At 42.4% G+C, this 22,665-nt stretch overlaps 1 protein-coding gene across 2 annotated transcripts; it reads left to right on the forward strand.

Moving 5' to 3' along the window:
- The first annotated feature begins 2,003 nt into the window (after nt 1–2,003).
- On the forward strand, nt 2,004–19,624 carry stxbp6 (syntaxin binding protein 6 (amisyn)). Of its 2 annotated transcripts, XM_085932745.1 has the most exons (7): nt 2,004–2,321; nt 5,112–5,313; nt 15,140–15,270; nt 15,365–15,530; nt 16,450–16,548; nt 17,405–17,562; nt 18,495–19,624. In XM_085932745.1, exons 2-7 carry the CDS (start codon nt 5,160–5,162, stop codon nt 18,516–18,518), a joined length of 732 nt encoding a protein of 243 aa, XP_085788871.1. In that variant the 5' UTR covers nt 2,004–2,321; nt 5,112–5,159; the 3' UTR covers nt 18,519–19,624. The 2 variants fall into 2 exon arrangements, with proteins under 2 accessions (XP_085788871.1, XP_085788870.1); XM_085932744.1 differs by lacking the exon at nt 16,450–16,548 and having other exon boundaries at nt 2,012–2,321.
- The last annotated feature ends 3,041 nt before the right edge of the window (nt 19,625–22,665 follow it).

Here is a 22,665-nt window from a genome sequence, read left to right on the forward strand (position 1 = left end):
GTTTTAATTGGAAGAAAAATTACAGGTCATCATCAAGTTGTAGTCGACTGGACTCTGTGGAGCACGAAGTTGCCGAAATTCCTAAAGTCACACACACACACACACACACACACACACACACACACACACACACACACACACACACACACACACACACACACACACACACACACACACATTTGCGGTATACCCCACTAGGAAACAGTGACTCATTACTCTCAGCAGGTTTACTCATGTCGGTGCAATTTCACTTCTGCTTTTTTCCAGAGTTTCCACAACCGTTTTCTTGTCCTTCTCTACGGGCCTCCCTCGCAGAAACACCTCCCCGAAATCTCTCGTCCGCATTTACCAAACTTGTTGAAATCAAAGGCGATGGTCACAAAGTAAGCATACAAACCTCAGCGAGAGAGAGAGAGAGGCAAACATTTTTTGGTCCCCCCGGACTCTCCGAACGAACCGTTTCCACATGCTGCCGCAGATGGCCGACCAGCTTGCTGTAGTCGTGTGTTCAAAGAGCCGGACAAACCGTAACTTGAGACGCTTCATTTAAACGTGATTATTAGGGATTGCCAGCTGCCAAGTACACGGTTTCCATTGACGCTTTGTGATGAGTGACTAATTTGTACCAATTTGCCACCGGTGAGAGACAAACTCTGAGTTGTTCACGCTTGTAATGAACTCTGGTGGGGGATTATTTTGTTTTAGCTTCGACAGGTGAGACAGGAAACTGATTCCGCAAGATGGTCTGGATGACTCACACTTGGCCAAGCAAAGCTCGAGACAGACACAAATATTTGCAGACGCTCTCACAGCCGCGAGGCCTTGCCTTGTTAGGCTAACACTCAGCGCAGCGTTGTGCTAACGTGGACGTAGAAACAAAAAGCAGCTGGCAGCTAAGAACTGTCATAAACACAGAAACCTGGTTAGCGTTCACCCGACTATTAGGAGGGCGAGGGCAAGCTTCCGTGTCAGAGTTATTGGAGGTTTGAGCCAGCGACTGGATAATTAAATCGTAAAATATTATGTTTGATGCATTATAGGCTCCATCACCGTGGAATGGGATTGTTTTACGGCCGCGTGTTCAATTCATTCAATGTGTGCAGCCGAACCCCAGCTCGACAAATAACACCAAAACACGCCCTACGACATCCCGCGGCAAGACCGCAAAGTAGCAGAAAGACTACAACCAGGTGGGCTGGTGTTAGCCTTCATAGAGCTGCTTGCTAGCAGCTGAAATGATCTAAGGCTGGGGGGGGGTCTACGGGATGTGTCCAATTATTTTCTGGCCCACTTTTATGAGCCTCTGGAGAGCTGTACTTTCCCATAAATGCGACTGTTATGTGTTGGGAAACCTTTTCAGGTAGGACGGTGGTGGCAAAAACACCCTCAAGCTTTCATTTTTATGGCTAGCTTGAGGAATGTTCTTTGTGGTTTACACTTGCACGTGAAACAGTTCCAATCAATCATGTTGGTCGTGTTCTTTGAAAAAGCATAAAAAAAACTGTTTTTGTTCTCTGAGCCATTCTTTGGCGTATTAATTACTTTGATTAGACTACTTTTATTTTTTTTTAAACAAGTATCAGTTCTTCTTATAAAGCGCATTTTCATTTTTTTTTTTTAAAGTATCAGTTCTTATGTACAGGTTGTAATTATGTTTTTAACAAACCTGGAAAAGTTCACAAAGCAGGGCTGGACAATCTAAAAAAAAAATCTAACTTTTTTTCTCAACATTCCGAATTTGAAATGGTAAGTTCACATGAGTACTTTTTTTGAATATTTGTAAAACAAAATATGAAAGAAATAAGCCCTAGAATGTCAAATTCATTAAATGTATATATTTTGAAAGGCTAGTTATATAATAACATAAAGGAAAGAAATTAATGAATAGAAATGTATTGATTCCAAAAAATACACACTCGTGTAAATTACAGACAAAAATCCACTTAAGTAACGAAAGTATTATACTTCGTTACTTCCCATCACTGCTGAACAGACGACGGTCACGCCCCCCCAAAACGAGAGCGCGCGTGTGCAAATAATGTGTGCGTGAACCTGCTCCTGGCTCCGGGCTCCTCATCCAAGCAGGCTTCACGCTCACTCACTCAGCCACAGTCAGGCTGACAAGAAGCTTCCCTTCTCTTGTGCTTCTCCAGTAGAAGAAGGAAAAAAAAGAAGACTCGCCATTCAATCTCCCGACTGCGGAGGGTGGAAGAAAAGCGCGGATATGTTTGACACGTCAAGCTAGCTTCTTTTTCTTTTTTTTTGGGAGACGAGAAGGACGGCATTTGGCGGGGTGGAACGTTTTTAAAGCACACAAGCCGGTGAGTAAACAATGAATGTCAACGTGTTGTTTGTGTGTGACAGAAGATGGAAAAAAAAAAGTTTGGACAAGCGTCTTTGAGGCAAGTTGTAAGCTATTTCAAGTCAATTTGCTTCTACAAGTGTGTACGCAGGTAGCTAATTAACCGCGGAATTTACTACGAAATGAACACATGATTATTTTGTTAACGCTATCCATCTAAAATGATGAGTTAGTTTTAATGATCAATTTACGTCGACTCTCACTTCATCACTTCAGGGGATACAAAGTGAAGTTGTATTTTAATGCCTTAAAAAAACATGGCTTCAATCCCAATTCAATTTCACTCCACGTCACTTATTAATTCCAATCATGTAATGAAATAAAGTGATAAAAACCCTTTAGTGACTAAACATTAAATGGCTTTTATCCATTTACAGTGATGCCAATTTTGATTCTCAAAAAAACACGGAATTTCAACAAGTTTAGAGTACATTATATCAGTATATAATTTGGTCTCTGTGAAAGTTTAAAGCTGGTTGGCCTTTTTTTTTTTTAATATAAATATTATGTGCTGCGAGGCTTCTTATCTGACCTGTGTTTCCAGCTGTGAAGTCCAACTAACCCACTTAGTATAAATTATTGCCTCTTCCCTGCAAAGAGTTTAGGGGCAGGGCTTAATTTGCTCTGCTCCACCACAAAAGATAAGCTTATATCTTGAGCATTATCTTTTTTGTCCAATTACTTCTAACATCATGTCTGCTGTTTGCTTGGCTTCTTCTTGTAGTGTCAATAGACTGTTTCAGTGAATAAAAGACTTATTGTGTTACATATCTCTTGGCCGGTGGTCATTGAGGACTTGCCATTTGTATTGGTATGGGGCAATGAGGTTTATTGTTTCATGGTTAGCTAATGCCTTGCTGGTATTTCATGAATTGCGGGTGGTTCTCAGAATGTGTGGTTCCACTTGCTGGTCAAAGGCTGATTCCCAAATGGAATAAACTAATTTCTGATTCTTAGATTTTGGTATTTAATAATAGTTCTGCACAAACCAGGTCAGGCAATGCTGCAATTGAGAAGTTGCAACACAAGCACATTTGTTTGCCTGTGTAATTTTTATAGTTGCCAGGGAAGTCAGTGAGTGCGCTTTTGGCACAAGGTCGCTCATCAAAAGCCTTTCTATTCGCTTTTCAACAAGATATGAAGTAACCTGTCATAAAAGTGATTCCATAAAGCCTCGAATGTCTTTTGAACAAAAAACGAACATTTAAGATGGCTGCAAAACAAATCAGATATTATTTTGGGACCGATTGAATTCTTGCCTGCTCTGGATAAGCAATCCTACCTTTGTGCTTGTTTTTCCCCCCTCACTTTACGGCAGTAAAATCTAAATGTTGCTTTCTGTGCCAGGAAAAAAAAAAATGTTTTTCCAACACCGCCTAAAAAGAGATTTGTGCAGGAGTCCCTCAAGTGTAGCTGGAATGATGCGTTGTAAGACTGCTAAAAAGTCTTGTCAGGCATTCAAACCGCCCGGTGAGTAAGAAAGGGAAAGTGATTCCTCAAAATGAAGTGCACATGAGAAGAAGTCATGCACTTACTTTATTCCCTTTAGGAGAGTTATTATTTTTTTAACGGTGATAGCTCAAAAACAAATTCACATATCAACGTGTTTGTTTACTGTCCGTCCGGCGTGGCGATTGACAGCCCTGTCAGGTCAACAATCAATCAAGCGGGGACATCTTGGTCCCATCCGCCGAACATTACGTAAGTTGGAGCGGAGGCATAAGCGAGGCGTCGTGGTTGGTTTCATGTCACCGCCTGGAGGCTCCCGTCTGCCTCTTCATCTCTCGTTTTGATTTGCTTATACTTCAGTGGGCCACCTGAGGGGGTGGTTTGCGCCGGCTCGCTCGCCTCTGCCTGGTAACAGCTCGCGGGTAGATGCGGAGGAACCTTCCTGCTCAGCTGGAGGATGCTGGATGGAGAAGGAGGCGGAGATTAGACTGTTTCATTTGGAGTTTTTCCTCCCAGAAATGCGCTTTAGTCCAGCGCCAGAGCTTTTAATGTTCCACTCTCTAGCCTGGGGGTTGACGTCATCCCGACACAACAATGACCTCCGGCCAACAAAAGCCGCCCCCCCCCCCCTGGCGAGTCGAGTTTGTTTGCGTATTATTTACTGCAGACTGCTTCTCTGCTCCCCTCGGCCCACCGCGTTATTACTTTAGAAAACTTACGGAGATGGAATCTGTTGTTTATTAGTGCAGTAAAAGCAATCTGTAGCTTTTTTTTCCTCACCGCACAGTAGTTCATCCACTGGTTGCAAATGACAAATTGATTCTTCGGCTCAAACGGTGGCTTGTGTGGTTTGGAGTGTTTGGGTGTGTGTCTCAATCGTGTAGCTGATCACATTCACAAAAAAACAACATTTGGACCAAATTAAGCCTCCTCCGGTCTGGAACGGATTAATTAAATCTCAATTCATTTCAATAGAGAACATTGATTTGAGTTACTACAGTAGCTTGGTCATAGAGTAAATTCATCTTGTACCAAATAAAAAGAAAATACATTTTCATGATAGAATCCTGTGAAAGTGAAGCAAAAATTAATTTATTTCACGAGACAGAAGTATTGACTATATCAGTGCTGTACGGCGAGCGATAACAATACGATACATTGCGACATCATTTTGTTCCACCCGTAATCAATCATAAGTTGATTTTTTTTCAATTAAGATTACCTTTCCAGACAACACTGTAATTCATTTTTATGTGTCGAGGCCGGTCTCATGTCTCACCTCCCCCTTTTGCCGACACAGCTGGAGAGTTCAACTCGCCCTTTGCCAGCTAAGCCGCCAGCTTCCAAGATGTCCGCCAAAACCACCATCAACAAAGAAGTCTTCGTTCCCCACGACGAGAAGATGTTGGCAGCCGTGCAGGTGAAACGGAAGACCAAGAAGAAGATTCCGTTCCTGGCTACTGGCGGTCAGGGAGACTACTTGACATTCATCTGCCTCTCAGGTCAGACCCTTTTAACGTCTACTTTAATTCCCACGCCGCAATTGTGAGCTTGTCTCCCTCTGCCAATAAAACAACGCACTAAATCAATTAAACGCTTAGCTGTCGGTCAATGCGGATTGCATTATCGCTGAAATTGAATCAGTGTTTTGCTCTAAATTGCAACTTCCTTTTTTTTTTTTTGGTTTCACTGCCTGTTAATTGAATCACTCGTGTATAGCGCTCATGGATGGAACAGCGAGGGCTTGCTAATTTGTGTTGCAGAGGATCATACAAGCCTTTATGGGATGTTTGGTTATATGAAAAGGGGGAGGGGCCTCTGTCCAACATCCAGTAGTGTAAAGTTGAGGCCCTGGGGTCATCCAGTGGCCGAGTTATGCAACGTCTGCTACTTCACAGCCCATAAACTTAGTGAGGAGCTCTACTGTAGCGTTAGCAAGTAGCACCGTTAGCACTGTAGCATATGTGAAACTGAATCGTGAATATATCGCATTGCTTTTCCAGGAGCAATAAAAAAAAAAAAAAAAAATGTTGCTCTCAAATTATAGATGTACTTTGTACCACAAATGACTGTTCACAGACCGATTTAGAATCAGGAATTCTGTGAATTCTTTCCACTGAGACCGCAGACATTTCAATTCAACGGTTTGCAGAATGACGTATTAACATTTGTTTGAAAGGTTGTTGGTTTATTCAAACTAAGGAGTAGCATTCAGTTCAATCTTTTAGTTCAAAACAAAGTAACAGCAGGAGCTTCAGTTTGAAGCTGAAGTACAGGTTTTTGTTCAGAACGGACACTTTAGGTAGTCAAAGGAGGTTTCTCGGTAAGTGTGTTGTTTTTCAATTCTTTGGAGCGCTTCACTGCTGGAAGCGGCAGAACAATAAAAAGCTCTGGCTTGCTCCCACTTGGAGAGGGAAAGCTTCTTGTCCTGCGTGGCGCTTTGAAAGTAAGTCTGGCTCTCGTCGCTAAGATTATTGTCATTCGGCCTCAAAGTGACCTTGTATTTCAGAGTCGGACCAATTTGATTCATTACGTTTTTCCCCTTTGAGCTTTCCTTGTTACCAAATGAGGTCGCAAAAGGAAACAGGAGAGTCTCGCGAGCTGGGGGTTTGGCCACGTAGGCTCGCATGGAATTGTTTGAACGCCCTCACAACAACATGACAGGCGTGTTGGCTGGAGCCCAGCCAGCAACTCGACATGCTCCAAATCGGTTAGCGAGCGTCGTCTTTGATCAGCGGGCTCCACGCGGCGCCTGACGGCCGGACCTCGGGGGCCCAACGGCTGCGCCGCCCACAGAATGTTTGCAGAGAGAGATAAAGGCGTGGAAGATAAGACCCAGTAAACGTTGCACCAACGTGGACTAGATGTCGTTTCTCAGAGCGAGTGTATTAATCGTGTGCGACGGAAAATCAAAGCTAGCGATTGAAGTGGTCACACCGTTGCAGTTTCAATTCACGTCTGTAGGTGGCACTGTTTCTCAGTTTTCAACTTTCAAGCAAATCACGAAGAGTAAGGAAGTTGCAGTTTTATATCAGGTCTGTAGGTGGCACTGCTTCAAACTGTTTTTCAACTTTCAAGCAAATCAGAAAGAGTTTGTATTTTTTTTTTCTCCACTGTGGGACATGCATAGTTACATTCAAACTGTATATCACGTCATCTTCTGTAATCCGTTCCAACACAAGCGTGATGTGTTTATGCTCTTGTGAGAATTTCACCGTAGGATGCGTGTAGGCGTATTGAGCGAGTATTTCAGCTCGCGTGGCGATGCGAGCATATTGTTGTTTGTTTGCATGTGTCATTTCAAGGGTAGGCCGACTTATACGTGCCTCGGAACCTCACAATGATTGAAACCGGCCCCCTTAGTCCACAAGTTAAGCATTTCCGGTCTCAATCAGCAATGTTTTGCCTTCAGCCCACCTGGTAAATAAAATCTGCAGTTACTCCTCCGGCTTCTACATCTCAATCCCTCTCTTGCTGTTTTCATCCTCAGCTTACTGCCCTGAAGCAATTGATTACCTTGTGAGATGGATGGCCTTGGGAGCCTTGTGTAACTCGCTGGTAAATTAAGCTTCGTAGGCCAGTTAGGTTCTATGACTTTGTAGTCTGCAAGGAGCCTTCCCACCTGCTCGCTCGTCGAGGTCAGCACTTGGCGAGGCCCTCGCTTCCCGGCGTTGACGGTGACCAGGTTGCATTTCTGGCCGACTTGCCGGGTTGAACTCTTGAACCGTGTTAAGTTGATGGCACCCGGCGGCAGGAAATTATTTGCGATGACCGCACCGCCACATGGTTTTGATCATGTGCGCTCTGGCTCGGACATCGCGAGCAAATTCCCCACCTACCTGGAAAAAGTCATCTTTTTGTTTTGTTGACGTGAGGCTTGCCTTCCATATTCATCCTCTCATCCGCACGGCTTGTAAAGACTCATGTATTTAGCTCGCACAAAAAAAATCACTTCTATGACTTACAAAACATTCTGTTGACCTTAAAAATCATTAAACATTGCCTTAAAAAAATCCCCCAGCAAATGGAAAACTTTCCACAACCAAAAGGCCCGTTGATCATATTCCTTGTGCATAAAGCACATTAACTTTATGGATGGACATGACAGATATGACTTTGGCAGCATCCCCCATCGCGTTAATCTACAGGTGCAGCCCATAAATCGGCTCGCTCAGACTCCCCGGATGCTTCTATTTGTCATGAAAGATTTATCTGACTTATTAGAGCACAATACCTGCTCCGCCACTGGGACTGGGCCGAGGGCGAGGTAGGGAGGAGAGGATAGTATCGCAGGAAGCAGACATCTCATGAGTCCTAACCTCTTAAAGTCCTCACTGGAAAGAATAATAATAGTCCTTTGAGCCTCCGATGGAAGAAACAAGTTGTGCATTTTTATTTTATTTCTTTAAACAGAGGTTGGAATTTATTGGGATGTTTATCAGGTCAACAAAATGGCGCTCGCTTTTGTGACTTACAGTCTAACGGCAGCAAAGGCGCATAAATAATATGCGTACTTGTGACAAAAGAAGGTTATCATTTTATGCCTGTCAGGTGTCACCTTGTCTGCTTGTAGTTCCGCAAATAATAATAATAAAAATTTAAATAAAATAAAATTAAATAAAAATTAAATAAAAATAAGATAAAACAAAAATATATATAGTTTAATAAATAATCTCAAATAATAATTTTTATTCATAACAACTTTACATTTGACACCAAATGTCAGTGCTACAGTGCAAACTCTTTAAAAGAGAAAAAAAACAACAGACTATTAAAAATATAAAAGCAATAAAACAATAGCATGTATTTTGCTATAGGCCAGAGTCAGTCACATGACCAAATCCAGAAAACAATTGAGCTGTGATTGGTCAAAGCCAAAATCGAAAAATCACGGTTGAATTTCGATTAATTGACTAGCCAGAGTTCTCGCATGGTGGGAAAATGTTCGTGTGCCCATTGGTAACCTCCCGACCATTAGATGCAGAGCTTCTATAATGCAAATAGACAGCCCGGAACCCAGTGCACTTGAGTAATTGGACCTTGCGGGCAGCCACACATACAAACGTAGCCTCACGCCTCATCACTCTTCCTTTTGCATTTATCGGATAAAACCAGCCTGTTGTGAGATTAGAGTAAATGGGCTCTCTGGACTACGCTTGCCTTTCCTGGCCAGCAACAAATCCAGCAAGAGCGGTGAGGCAAAGCCAGACTCCCACCGGGTTATCGAAAAGTGATATCGCCTCGGATAAGAAGCTCAGACTGGGCAGGGAAAACAGCAGAAGGCTGAAAGGTTTGAACTGGCAAATGTCAACGGGGTAAAATATTTCACAGATGCATGTTGAGAGGGTTTACATGACCTTTGGCATTTGTCTTTCAAGTGTTTGCTGCATTTGCCACAAAAGAGGAGAATACTGTCCGGAATAATGTCTGCCGTCATACGAGTCGATTAATAAGAAGAGTGGCGTGTCTGTTGAGAAGAAATCAGGAGCTTGCAAACAAACCAATTTGTTGAGGCTGCTGCTGTTGTGTCCTGGGACCTGATCAGGCATGTAGATGAATGGCGGTGTTTGGAGAAGCAGAGTAAAGTGGCGGCTAATGGCCTCTTTGTTAACCTGGCTCGGTTTCAGCGGTTTGATTGATTTGCGTGGCTATAACAAATACAATTCAGGCCATTAGCTGTTGAGCAATACCTTGATGTTTTTTTTTTTTTTTTTTTTTCCGTCTTATTGATTTTTTTTATGAACTAGCACTGTGATTTAATAAAACAAAATAAATGCATTTTCATGTATTTATTTTTTTCACACTAGCCATTGAAGGTAGCCATACATAATTTCCATTCTTCCCTTGTTTTTCCATCCTAGTCGCAGATTAAATGTGTGAGTGGCATGCATATTAATTGTGGTAATGAAGGTCACCCGGAGGAACAGCTGGAGTTCTCCTCTGTGTTGCAAACACTGGCGCTGGCTAAGTAGCCGCCTGCCGCGGACCAAACCGAAGCCATCACAAACACCATATGCTTCATCGCCATTACCCGACACCTTGTGCATGATTGCCACAGTGAGCTTTAGCCAAATTGCTTTGAAAAATCCTTCAGGTAAATATGAGCAATTGCCGGACCGCAAATGAAAACACATCAGTGTTTAAATACATTAAATTAAATAATACAAATAAAATAGTATTTAACTTTTTAGTTATCAAACAATTTATATAACTCAAATTTAAAATAAATCTTTTTATTTAACAGCTTTTTGTGGAATTAAGCCGTTTCGCATTTTGCCTTTATCGTTCATAGGTAGAGGTAAAGAATAAAAAAGACAAAGTTTTCCTTATTTGACATTCATCACTTTAGGTTCATCTTAGGTTCATGGGAATGAACAACGGTACACATGCAGCACAGTTCATCAGATTATTCTGACTCACTTCAGGTAAAATATGAGTGCAGATGTGTTGGGTTGGCAAAAAAGCAGTGGGAAACATGCTATTTCTATTTTTTTTTTTTTAGCAGTAACTCAAACTGTGTAAAGTAACTAACAATTGACTAAATGGTATAAACAAACAATCTAGATAACTGAAACATTGCTAAAAGATGATTACCACACAGAGCAGTCCTTGCAGGAGGCTCATCTCTCGAAGAAAAATGTCCTGTTACATGTCAAATGTTGAGTTCCTGCTAATGAATCAAAAGAAGCTAAAATATTCATTGTTTGAATTTAAAATGTGAGCGCAAAGCAGAAAAGTGCATCCCTGTCACCCTTCCCTGGACACATTCATCAAAACGATGTCATTAGAGGGCACAAATTGCCTCCTCTGCCGAGATGGAGAACACGCACACACATAGACACACACACAGGAAGTTTCATTTGTTCGTCGTGTTAGTGCTTTTCCCCATCTGGTTTCTTCGTGCAGCAGGAAAGCAGCTGGGAGTTGTAAGAGTGATATTAATCTATGATATCATTCTTCCTTTGCTTTTGTGCGACGGGAAGAACATGTCGAAAAAAAACAAAAACAATAAAAAAAACTAAAATGAGATAACATCAGTTACCTTCAACATAACCCCTGAGATTACAAAAAAGGACAGGCCTGATTGTGATTTTTTTTTTCTTTCTTCCCCCTCCAGCATAAATTACACAATAGCAAACTCTTTCTAGAAGTTAGTGTGTGTTGTGGGCTAAGCCTCACTGGGGGGGGGGGCTCATCCATGCCCTTAGTGTTAAATACCAAAGCGGAGCCCACCCATGGTCTGACACAGGAAGTCATGGCAGCATAGCTGCAGGTGCCCGGCAGTTTGCATTCTCCAGGCTGTTTGGTGACATCGCCTCCTGAGTAGCTAGATGTCACGGTGCCGCTTCACATCATATCTAACCTTTTTAAACCTTGATTGGTACCAAGGTGAAGTCGCGTGGTCATTGGGATGTTTTGGATGTAATAGTCATAAAAATGACCGCCTTTTAGTTGACAAGACGACCGATGAATGTCATTTGCCAGATCAGTGAGGTTGCGCATCAATCACGTGGCGTCCAAAAATGTGCAGTCCAAAACGTTGTCACGCTGTTCTTTGAAGTTTGATGAAAAAAAGGAAGGGTTGGGAATGCAGATGCTGTGAAAGAATGGTTGATTTAAGATCACAGCTGTGTGTCATGAAATATTACCTTGCGTCAATATACAAATGCTTCCTCAGAGGTCAACGGCGCTTAAAATGTTGATTTTCCCCCTTTTACTTTTTGAGACAAATTATTCCCATGCCAGTTCACTTAATGGGACTGGGCCAGATTCAGTTATGGACTCTCTTTTTATGAACAATCCAGTCTTCTTATGCCAGCTGTCAGCTTTGTGAACAAATACACGCTCTGTGCCTGAGATTGCATTTGAGTCCGTCTGTTTGTACCGTTTGACAAAAAAGGAACGCCGTCTTCTCATGCTAGCTGCCAAATTGGCAATCAACAAATTTGATTTGAGGCTTCTGTTATTACTTGCTCGTGTTTAAGTCCATCCGTTGGTGCTGAGGGAAGATGGAGATTGTTCCAATTGCTTTTCACGCTAGCTGCTTACTCGATCGCTGCAGTGAGATCATTCTCGTCCTGTTTTTCTTAACGTTGTCCTCAACCTTAACCTTTATGGATCTTCTTTGTAGCCCGGTTTTGCAATCCTAATCCCAATAAAGCCCTTTGTATTAGCTACACAGACAACCACCTCTGGACCTTGTTTAAAGAAGACCAGCTGGGCCAAGGAAATGAGGTCTGGAGAAAGGCCCGAACTGTAATGTTTTGATACATCATGTGTTTTCACTTCCAAGAGGTTCAAGGTAGCGTTCATATCACAGTGAGATACAACTGGGACATAAAGTAGTACAATCATTTTTCATATCAATAATCGTTAGCGAGGAACTTGTGCGATTTTAATATGAATTTTCAAAGCCATTCGGCAATAAACTATCTTGTTGTTATGAGAGGCAGGTCAAAAGATTTTTCTTTCCAAGAATTCAGTTTCGATCATTCCTGAAAGCTTAAGTGTCCAAGAATGTACTGTACCTTGTTTTGAAATACTCGTGTGTATTCTATGTTTACTGTGCGATGACAACCGCATAGTTTATTATGACATCGTCTCGCATGAAACACTCTCCAGAGTTTTGGCACGTAGTAAGTACAGAATAGGCATATTTTCCAAATAAGGCTACCAAAACAAAACAAGGATAAATTAATCCATTATTTTACTGAATAATAATCTATTATCGGAGTTACTGAATGCTACTCGAGAAGCGCCTTCATCTCAGAGCAAACATCACAGAGGGACAGAAAACTCAAGTCGGAGGCCCGATGTAATTAAATATTTGCCCCGTATCCTGGAGCTTGATCTCCAGAGGAATGCATTGTGTGTGGGGGACTTGGCACAGTCTGAATAGCAGCATTATTAAGTGGCCCAAGGGGGCGGAAGGTGATGGACAAACTTGTGGGGGCAATTTAGATGACTTGCAAATGGCTTTAATATGATGTTTCCAGGTGCAAGAGGACAACCTTGAACACAATGACCTTGAATTTATGACTTTGTATCTGCATTTATCGCGTACGATTCGGCGGTGTGAATTTTGCTCGTCATGCTCCTGCAGGAATCCGGGAGGTAATGTTCTCTCATCGCTGTTTTGTTTTTCCTTCGTCTGGTTTTCAAGACAATCAAATTGCAGCAGTTGAAAATAAAATTAAAATAAAAGTAAGGAACCTTTTAATGAATTTTCTCTCGATGGCCCTGCCTCCGCTAAGAGTGTACCTGTTATGTTTCGCTTTCAAAATCCTTTTGAATGCGTCGTCCTTGGCTGAGTGTAGAGTGAATAACTGGCACAGCTCTTTGCCAAAAAAACAACTCTCTCAAAGTTTACATATCCTCGTTGACTTTAACGCAACCACACATTTTCAGTCCAGCTGATACTGAATTCAGCAGCTTTTGCTACTAAATATTTATTATCATGTCAACACGGACTATTAAAGTTGTCCCCTTGCGTCAATCTCTTGAAGGGCTAATTGTTGACCGAGGTACACGCCGTCCTATTGACTCCTCGCGTCTTGTCACTGCATGGCCGCCGTTCTGGCTCGGGGGCAGACCTCGTACACAGGAGTCACAGTGTTCAGACCTCGTGAAAGCACTCAAGAGGCCTTTTGTTCTACGGCGCTGAGGCCGGTCTCGCCACTGCTGACGATAAATCCGCTCGGCAGCCTCTCGGAATAAAAACGGTTATAGCAGAGTGGAGGATTTACACTTTTAATTGTTTTTTTTCTGTTTTATTTTGCAGAAACTTGAAGCTATGTACTTCTGTTAATGGCCCAACAGATGAATTTAAAAAAAAAAAAAAAAACGGTGTGAAAAACAAAATGGCTGTCTGATAATATTTCCGCATCAGGAAGCCTAACGTTTGTCGTCGGAAGAATTTTTGCCTTTGGGCTGTGTCAGTCTTAGCCAAACACAACAAAGAACTAATCCGCCGGTGGAAGTGGCTGCGTGTCACTCTGAGAGCATGGGAAAGAAACCTCGGGATGGCCTTACAATAGCGCTAGCTAGCGAGTCTCTTAGCGATCGTCGCAGGATTGATACATTTGAAGCTTTAACAATACAAGCTTCCGTTTGAGGGCAAGGCATTTTCTTTTTGTTACAGTCACTGAGCTCGCAATAAACCAGAAACTCAGTTTGTCACTTGGATGAATAACATTTATTGTCTGGCTAGAGGCTCTGCGAATTGATTGATGTTCTACTCAAGTCTGCACTAATCTAAAATTATTGTCAAAGTGAAAGTCAACTAAATATGATCCAGAAAGTTGTCTGTCCCTTTAAGAGCTTCGCTGGGATTGTTCCATGACCTTCAGATAGACGTTTTCCAACAGCAAGTCTCAGGTATCACGAGACTTCCACTTTAACTGAATAAAACAAACAGTGCAACAAGGCTGCGCTAGTATATTTTCACGATTGCGTAACTGCTTGTCTAATCCTCGGGCCCCCGTGTTTGTTTACAATTGGTGAATATGTAACTACTGCTGCTGAATATTTTTGGTCAAGCTTGTTTCTTTTCACATATTTGGAAAGTTTTTGGACCCCATGGAAAATCCAAATAAATACATATTTATTGAATTTAATTATTTTATTTTTGCGAAGAATTTTAAAGGGGAAGTCAAGTCAAAAAAAATATTTACAATTTATCAAGAAAACAACAAGAGACTGTACCACAGATGTAAGAAATGATTCGCTTGTGAATTTGAGCACCTTCACTGTCATCATTCCACCTCTATACTGTTCCATTGAATCCAGCTGACATCCTTTTCTAGGGCCCCTCGAAATTTTCTACCGTGATGATATCGTTCACCTCGTGTGTTCGGTCATGCTTGTTGCTTTCCGTCAGCCTTTGTTCTTTCCCGTGACCACAAGCTAACACCTCACGTATTAGCTACAGCTGTCCAAATGGATACCCCCCCCCCACACACACACAAAACATGCGACCCTGCCTATATTTATATAAATCATATCTTGAGCCGAGTCGGGTGCTTACGTGATCCAACGCGGCATGAGCCAGTGATAGTGGCGACTTTCGGAGAGCGGCGGAATGGCGCAACAATGGCGAAAGTGACCTGAACACTTCCTCTTATCTGAGGCGACACAATAGATCACGCCGGATGGCGGAAGCCGAGGTCTACTCGCCGGGTTATAAAAGCAATAAAAGGAACGGGTCGGTTCCAAGAAGCACGCTACGGGCTTAGAAGATCTGCAAACAAAGCCAGTTGAGGGGGGGAAAAAATGTTTAGAACATCTTTTCCACCTGTTATGTCATTTCAAAAAAAAAATCTTTTACAGTGACTAATAAGAAGCCAGCCCACGTCACCATCACCAAAGTGAAACAGTTTCAAGGAACGTCGGCCTTTGTCAAACGCTCCCAGTGGACTATTGATCAACTACGGCAGGTCAACGGCATTGACTCCAACAAAGTAAGCCGCGTTAAATTCCACGGAAACATTTTGGAAACATTCTCAAGAAGTTCTCTTTGAAATATAAATTCTCATCTTTTTTTCCGTCGCCAAGGACTCTCCTGAGTTTGACCTAACGTTCGACAACGCTTTTGACCAGTGGGTCGCCGGTTCTGCAGGAGAAAAATCCACCTTTGTCCAGATTCTTCACCACACCTGCCAGCGTTACATTCCCATGCGAAAACCGGAATTTGTCAACTGTCAGTCCAAACTTCTGGGAGGTGAGACCAGTTATTAAAAAAATAAATAAAAAAAAAAAATTGTTTTTCACAATTTTTTTTTTGTGTGGCCGCTCCGAAACATTAACATTCAAAGCCAGTCATTTGATTGTTTGTCAAAAAAACATGTAATTTCCGCCCCTTGAAATAACCTTAATTTCATACGCATCAATATGTGTGTCGTGAGCCCCACCCGCCAATTCTGTCATTTCCTGGCTGCGAGGATGTAAATAGTTTGCTCATAAAGCAAGCAGAGAATCTAGCATCCTGCTGCCGGATAAATCCGATATTGATCTGTTTACCCTCAACTCTCATCTTTGAGCACTGTTCCGCTTTTGTATTATTCATGGAGTTGTTAATACAAACGCTCCGGCTTGGCTCTCGCATCAACCGCGAAGCACCTTGGCTCCGTTTGAGCAAATCCCGCAAAGAGACAAAACACAGCCAGTCACTTAATCTTCTTTCCTTGGCAGAGGTAACATCATAGTGCAGACTGAGATTTTTTTTTTGTTGCCCAAAGACTACTCGAGGTGTTTTTGGGACTAAGATTTGGTCATTTTGGGGCTTCAGCGGATGTCAACATGGCTGTCCACTCCAGTTTAAGTCTCACACCAGTGCAAAACAAAAATCATGACGCTGCTCAGGTGTGGGACCATAACTGTGGGAGACGGAAACTTCTGTGATTTGAAGAATGAACTTGGGGATCTTGATATTTTAGTGTTCCTTCTGTGATTTTAACACCTACACTGATGTTTTCTGTAACGGAAAATATTTTTCAATTGAAAGTAACCGCATGTCATTCCCGAACCTTTGTAGCCTTTGTACTAAAATATAACGTAGTAACCCAAAACACCATTCCACTAATTTAAACCAAAAATGGTTTAAGAATAAATAATTCCTCTGGATATTTTGTTCACTACAGAAGCCCAAGCGGTAGATTCAGTCTTTGTCCGTTGCAAAGTGTTTATGAACAGAGTGAGGAAAGATCTGGTCGCTCGCCATAGGCATCTCCCACGACGAGGTAAGCCATCCGGACTACCGTCTATCCAATTGAGACTATTTGAATTCAGTCGCTAACCAAAACAGCAGCCCCTACCAAAGGGTAGTCTCTCAGATGAATTAGTGCAGTTAAAATATCTATTTCCAATTTTAGACATTTATTAGATCTTGCTGTGGTGGCTCTGCAAGTGTCATTGTTTTAGGCAGACACTTGTGTGGGTATGACAGGACATTCTCAGTGAGTGCGAGGTCCCCCCCCCTGTCACTGTTATCGAGGAGTACAAGCTGGAAGAGATTTCCACTTCATCCCCAAAGGTTATTTGTGAGCTATGTTCACTGTCCGGGCCCTTTACTGTCAGCCGGGCGTGTCGCTGACAAATGCCACAGAAGGAGAATTACATTCCGAAGGAGAGCGTAAGATGGAGTGTTCTCTGCTAATAGTTTTTTGCGGTTACCTGTGACAAATTCACTTAAGTGTCGACTGGTGTTTAAAACGATGCGTTTTTAAATGCACATATGTAGAGCTGCAAAATGAGTGTTTTTTTTGTTTTGTTTTTTAAATAAGAGCATTCAGATCTTTCTTTACAGCTTCTCCACCCTGCTTGTCTGTAATTATGTCACACTCTCCCCTGGGTGGGGAACCCCAGACCGGCTCTGGGGGGGGGCTCTTGAGAAACAGACACACCTCTGGGGGGGTCAGGCGGGAGGGATGATTACCATGATGGGAGTATTACTTCCCGGACTCCCTTGAAGGGAGTCCCAAGGATCTGTCAGTTGTGGACTCCAAGAGGATTTGTCCTTCCTCCCACTCCAGACATGGAAGTGGGCAAGAATAATCACCTAATCATTCCTTTTGTCTTCTCCCGGGTGGGCAACAGGCAACAGTATCCTCCACTCGGCCGCGGACAGCGTGACGAGCGCCGTGCAGAAGGCCAGTCAGGCTCTGAACGAGCGAGGCGAGCGATTGGGCAGGGCCGAGGAGAGGACGGCCGACATGATGAACAGCGCTGAGCAGTTTGCCGTCACTGCGCACAAGGTGAGGCTGCAAAAGTAGCGTCGAATAGCTAAACCTAGCTAAGCCTATATGATGTTCTAATTACAGTTTGATTTGCAAGGGTGTATATTTTCCTAACAGCATGAATGCTAACTAACCGGATGCTCCCACGCGACGTCTCCCGCTTCCCCCTCATTTACACCTGGGAAGCGTCCTCGCCCCGCGTTCATTTCATATCTCTCCCAAGTACGCCGCGTGCTGTTCAATTTGGCTATTAACATGCAAAATGACGGAAAAAGCCAATTTACAGTGTGGCTGATTATGATGGTTACCCCGCGGGTGTCTGTCTAATAGCGCAATGCGCCATCCAGGCAGACCCTGTTTGCATTTTGTGAGGCTTCATTGAGAACGCCTGCATTAAGCGCTGGTGCTTGAATTTTGTTAAGATGTGCTGCGAAAGCCCTCCGAATGACCTTTTTTTGCACAGTGAGTTTGTGTGTGGAGCGTCATTAGGGACGGGTGGGCGATCACATCAACAAGAAAAATCAGGGCTGGGCGGTAATGGTCCTGATTTTTTTTTTTTCTGTCCTTCCTACTTATAAAAAAAAAGCAACAGTATTAACGGCAACAAGTTTTGCTTTGTTTTATTTCCTTTCTGGGATTAAAAAACTGTGAAACTTGCATCAACAACTACTGAAATGGGGTAGCGTGAGACGTGTTCAAGTCATGAGTCACCTTTTGACTCTTCTCACTCGTACAGTTCCAAATTTGACGAAGATGTCCTCAGCCGAAGCGCTCATTCCCGTGTGGTCCTCTGCTGCCTCCTTCTGCCCATTATTGCACCCTACATACACCGATAAATCTCAAACGTTAAAATATTTCGTTACTCCGTCCATGCATGAAAACTCATCAAAACGGCAATCTTGAAAGTTGTGAGGAAATAATAAATGTTCATATTTATTTTTTCCCTACAGCTTGCTATGAAGCACAAGTGTTAAAACAACCACTGCCAAAACCATCTCGTCTTTAAGGAGCGTATCGGAGGGGCTTATTATCGCCAATCACTGCTCGCCGTCCAGGTCCCTGGAGTTTTGTTGCTTTTGAAGAAGACATAACATTTTAGTCTCAAAGAAGACGGAGAAGAGCTAAACGTGTTGACTCGAATGCAAACGACGTGCTTCAGTTAACGGCCTCATCTTTTTTCACACTGACAAGCAATGACTCAAGGATGTGGACCATATTCAATGATGGTTTTATTTGTTATTTATGAGTGTTCTAGTGGGTGGTCGACACGCGCACACACAAACTGACATTTCCTTTTTAAAGCCAATCCTGTCTCAACATTAATAATGAGACGACGCCCCGGGGGGAAAAGTTTAAATGAATAATCACATCCTTGATATAAACAGAGAACATCTGCTCGCCTCAGCTTTGTGATCGATAAATTAACAAGTGTCTACCGGAGACTTATTTTGGCCAGCTTCTGAGTTGAATGTTGTTGTTAATCCATACAAAATAAAAAGGCACATTCAGTGGAATCTCAGTCTAACACAGTCTGATTCAAAATTAAATTTACTATTAAAAGTGTACAACTAATGTAACTGTTTTTTCACTTTTTAATTTTTTTTAATTTTTTTTTATTAACATGAGCTGCCCAAATCCTACAAATGACGAGTTTGACATTCCACTGTAGTACATCACACGCACACAATAAATAGTCCACAAACGATAAGCCAGACTGAAAATATTTATTCCCATTTGTTTTGTTTTCTGCCAGACGGTCCTGCATTTGAAGAACAATATACTCTTATGTGTATTTGAGAGTTTTTATGTTTGCGGGAGGCCCCATGTGCCGCTTAAGCTCTACGTGGTGAAAAGCCAAATGTTGTCCTCTTTGGTCAGTGTTGTACAGCTGGTGACGCCATTCAACGCTTTTTATTTTTTACTCGAAAGTGCTCTAACATGTCAGCTGCTTCTGCAAAAGTGGTCCAAAAATGATTTCAAATATATTTTTTATTTGACATTTTAACACATTTTTCAGCAAAGATTGTCAGTGTGCTTTCCTCTGTCTAATGGATGTTTATTGTTTTAATAATAAAAAGAACGATGTTTAATTCATTTGTCAGTGTCTATTTTCTCCCTGGAGTCAATGGTAATGCATTTGTGCTGTTTATGTTTGTATTGATTTGTATCTTGCCAGCCATTAAGTCATTTTTTTTTTCCATTTCCATTTAAATGTCACTGCAGTTATTATTGAACTATGCATGGAGACTGTTGTTTCTCTTGGCATATGAAACCCAACAGGACCATGCTAAGTTCAAGAAACTTGTAATTTTTGATGCAATGTAAACATTTTCATCATAGAAAATATTGCAGTTATGCTTGGTTCAGTGTATACAATGCAATATCGCCCCCATGTGCTTGACTTGGAGATTTGTCATCCAAAATGTATTTCTGCAACAGTAGCTGTAAAATGCATTTACATCTGTATACTTTTTTCCCTTATGACCGTAAACCTTTCCTAACGTATTGTCACGAGTGACTTTCTCCGTCCTCTCATTGGTCCAGCTACTTCCGCATTTTTCTTCACACCTGTCTTGATTGACACCAGTTTTGATGCACATTGATTGACAAGGCACGACGCCAAACATTGATTAAAAATGTACTTTCCAAAACTCAATTTTCAAGAAAAAAAATAATTTTATGAGGCAAGGTGCTTTGCTGAGTGGCTAACTTCAATCCGGAATTTATTTGGTGACTTACTTTCAGAGTACGAATGGGACAAACTAACGAGCTCTGCGTTAGCCTTTGTGGTGAGTACGATATGACTTGTATTACGTACGCGTATATCGACAAAAGTACGAACTATATTTAATTCTTATTAACTATATTGTACTGTAGAGGATTTTTGTTGTCAGTGTAATGTATTGTAAGGTAAAGTTAACTGTTTTGCTCTAGCTATGTGAGCTAAGGGGGGGGGGGGGGCGAGGCGTTAACCTGTCGTTAAGCAAAAGTGATGGGAGGGGCTGGGGTTACAATTACAATAATAATAGTAATAATATATCGCTTTTGCTGTCTATATACATAAATTAGACCATTCCAAAAAGTGCTGTATACACAGAACTGTGGATGAGAGGCTTCTGCTTACACAAATAGAGCAGAAGTCCAGATGAGAATGAATGACAATATCCTCGAGTATTACAAGTAGATGAAACGGCCCCATCCCATAATTCCTCTTGTGGTCATTCCAGTTTATCACCTTGTCGTCCTCCATCGATTCAGAGCAGGTGATTATGTATATGTGTGTCATGTCACTCGGTTTACACATTGAGCACAGGCATTGTGCCAAACGAAGAAAACTGATTGGAAAGTGTTCAATATCGCTAATTGCTTGTCAAGACTTGACTTACTGTGTGATGGCCTGTTTGCTACACATTTGTTAGGGGTTCCCTTTTTTTTTTTTTTATTGCCGCTCATTGGGGGACCCACCTGCACTCTTCATCACAGTCTTCAATGTCTACACAATGACCAGAAGAGCATCGTGACCTTGTGTGCTGCATGGCTCTATTAGCAGCTTCAGGGCGACATGTTCTTAATCTTCCATCCTGTGGAGTAAATCAACTGAGGTCGCGTCAACTGGGTCGCCTTTTTCCCATTCTCATTACCGCTAAACAAAATGCCTGCGGTGATTCCTGAGACTCAAGAAGGTGCTTTTGTAAATGACAGCAGAATCTCAGCAGGGGGGGAGTGTAAAAGACAACAGGTGATGTCATAGAGTCGGGCTGGGAGGTTCTGGAACAAAATATCTTGTCAGAACTCAGAACCGTCCTTTCTCTAAAGATGTCTTTGTCTGTCCCTTTAATTTTTTCTGCCGTGCACATCCCAGTCTGCCCTGTGATGGAGCCGGCTATCGGTATTCAGGCGACGCCCTGCGGTTGTGCCAAGCAGACTGTGAGAAGCCTAAAAAAATGACAGGATGCGGTTTGGGGCGGAGGGGGGGACGCCATGGACAAGGCGTTCTGTCTCTTCCGCTTTGTCGGTGATCCATCAGCACAGCCTCATTGATGTTCTCCATATCAGTCCACTCGACTGGGTCACGCCACGAGAGTTTTTGTGCAGTCGCAAGCTGCAGTATGACTTTGAAGATGTCTTAACTCGGTGGCATTCAAGAATGTCACCAAATACTGACCTAATAATATGCATGCTTGAATAAAAATTCCGCCTTCAGTTACCCAAATATGGATATTTTATTTAAAGATATGCCAATGTGCTGGTTTTCAGGTGTTTTGTGACTTTGTCTGCTGTTTACAACCTCGCCGCTAGATGTCACTAAACACAATCATCTTATGACCCCGGCGATTTAAAACGGACTCGTGACTTCATTAATAAGCTTCCAAGCGTGACCGTTTCCTCTTCTGACACCTCTTGTTGCAGCCATGCTCCAATCTGGACCACATGTTCCAGTTCTCTCCACTGGATGGCGCTGCTGCACCAGCCAGCCGCCTCCCCTTGGACGAACCCGTCTGAACCTGCTCCCACCCGCTGAAGGACCAGTTGCAACGCAAGGAAAAGTTATCTGGTAGGCCTAAATATGCTGAGACTGAGACTTTTTTTTTTCTCTCCTTTCGCTATGTTGCACTCGTCCCTTGTTCTCTCCCTTGTTCCCTCTCTCGCGCTCTCTGGTTCGATCGTCCTCTTTCTTTCTTAGAGACGTGAGGTCCAATCCAGCTGCAGTCAATCTAATCCCCCTAATTCAGTTAATCTAATTTTCTGGGTATGCACACTGCGGCTCTTTGCGTTCTGTTGAATTTCTATGCGTGTGAACGTAGTTCCGAATATCCCAACACTCCATCTCCAGCCCATCCCGACCTTCTTGCATTTGCACACTAAATGCTAATTTGTTCCGAATTGCAGTCACACGATTAAAACAAAGTTATGTGGGCAACACCTGCTGGGCTGTTTGAATGGAAAACTGAAAACAGGGCCGCGTAGAGTGGCGTGGGCGGTGGCCCCGAGCAGCCACCCGAGCAGGAGGATAGGGGAAATTGTTAATGAAATAATGTTTTAAAAAATTCTATTTTGAAAAAATATTCTATTTTGACATAGTTATCTAGATGACCATTTAATATAATTAACTTTACATTG

This window comes from Syngnathus leptorhynchus, chromosome 15 (assembly GCF_054491065.1).
Source record: "Syngnathus leptorhynchus isolate UIUO chromosome 15, UIUO_Slep, whole genome shotgun sequence".
NCBI classification, from domain to species: Eukaryota; Metazoa; Chordata; class Actinopteri; order Syngnathiformes; family Syngnathidae; genus Syngnathus; species Syngnathus leptorhynchus.

Coding starts and splice junctions, on each gene's coding strand:
- stxbp6 (XM_085932745.1), top strand. CDS start 5,160: ATGTCCGCCAAAACCACCATCAACAAAGAAGTCTTCGTTCCCCACGAC. Junction 5,314..15,139: donor GACATTCATCTGCCTCTCAG/GTCAGACCCTTT, acceptor AATCTTTTACAG/TGACTAATAAGAAGCCAGCC. Junction 15,531..16,449: donor TCAGTCCAAACTTCTGGGAG/GTGAGACCAGTT, acceptor TGTTCACTACAG/AAGCCCAAGCGGTAGATTCA.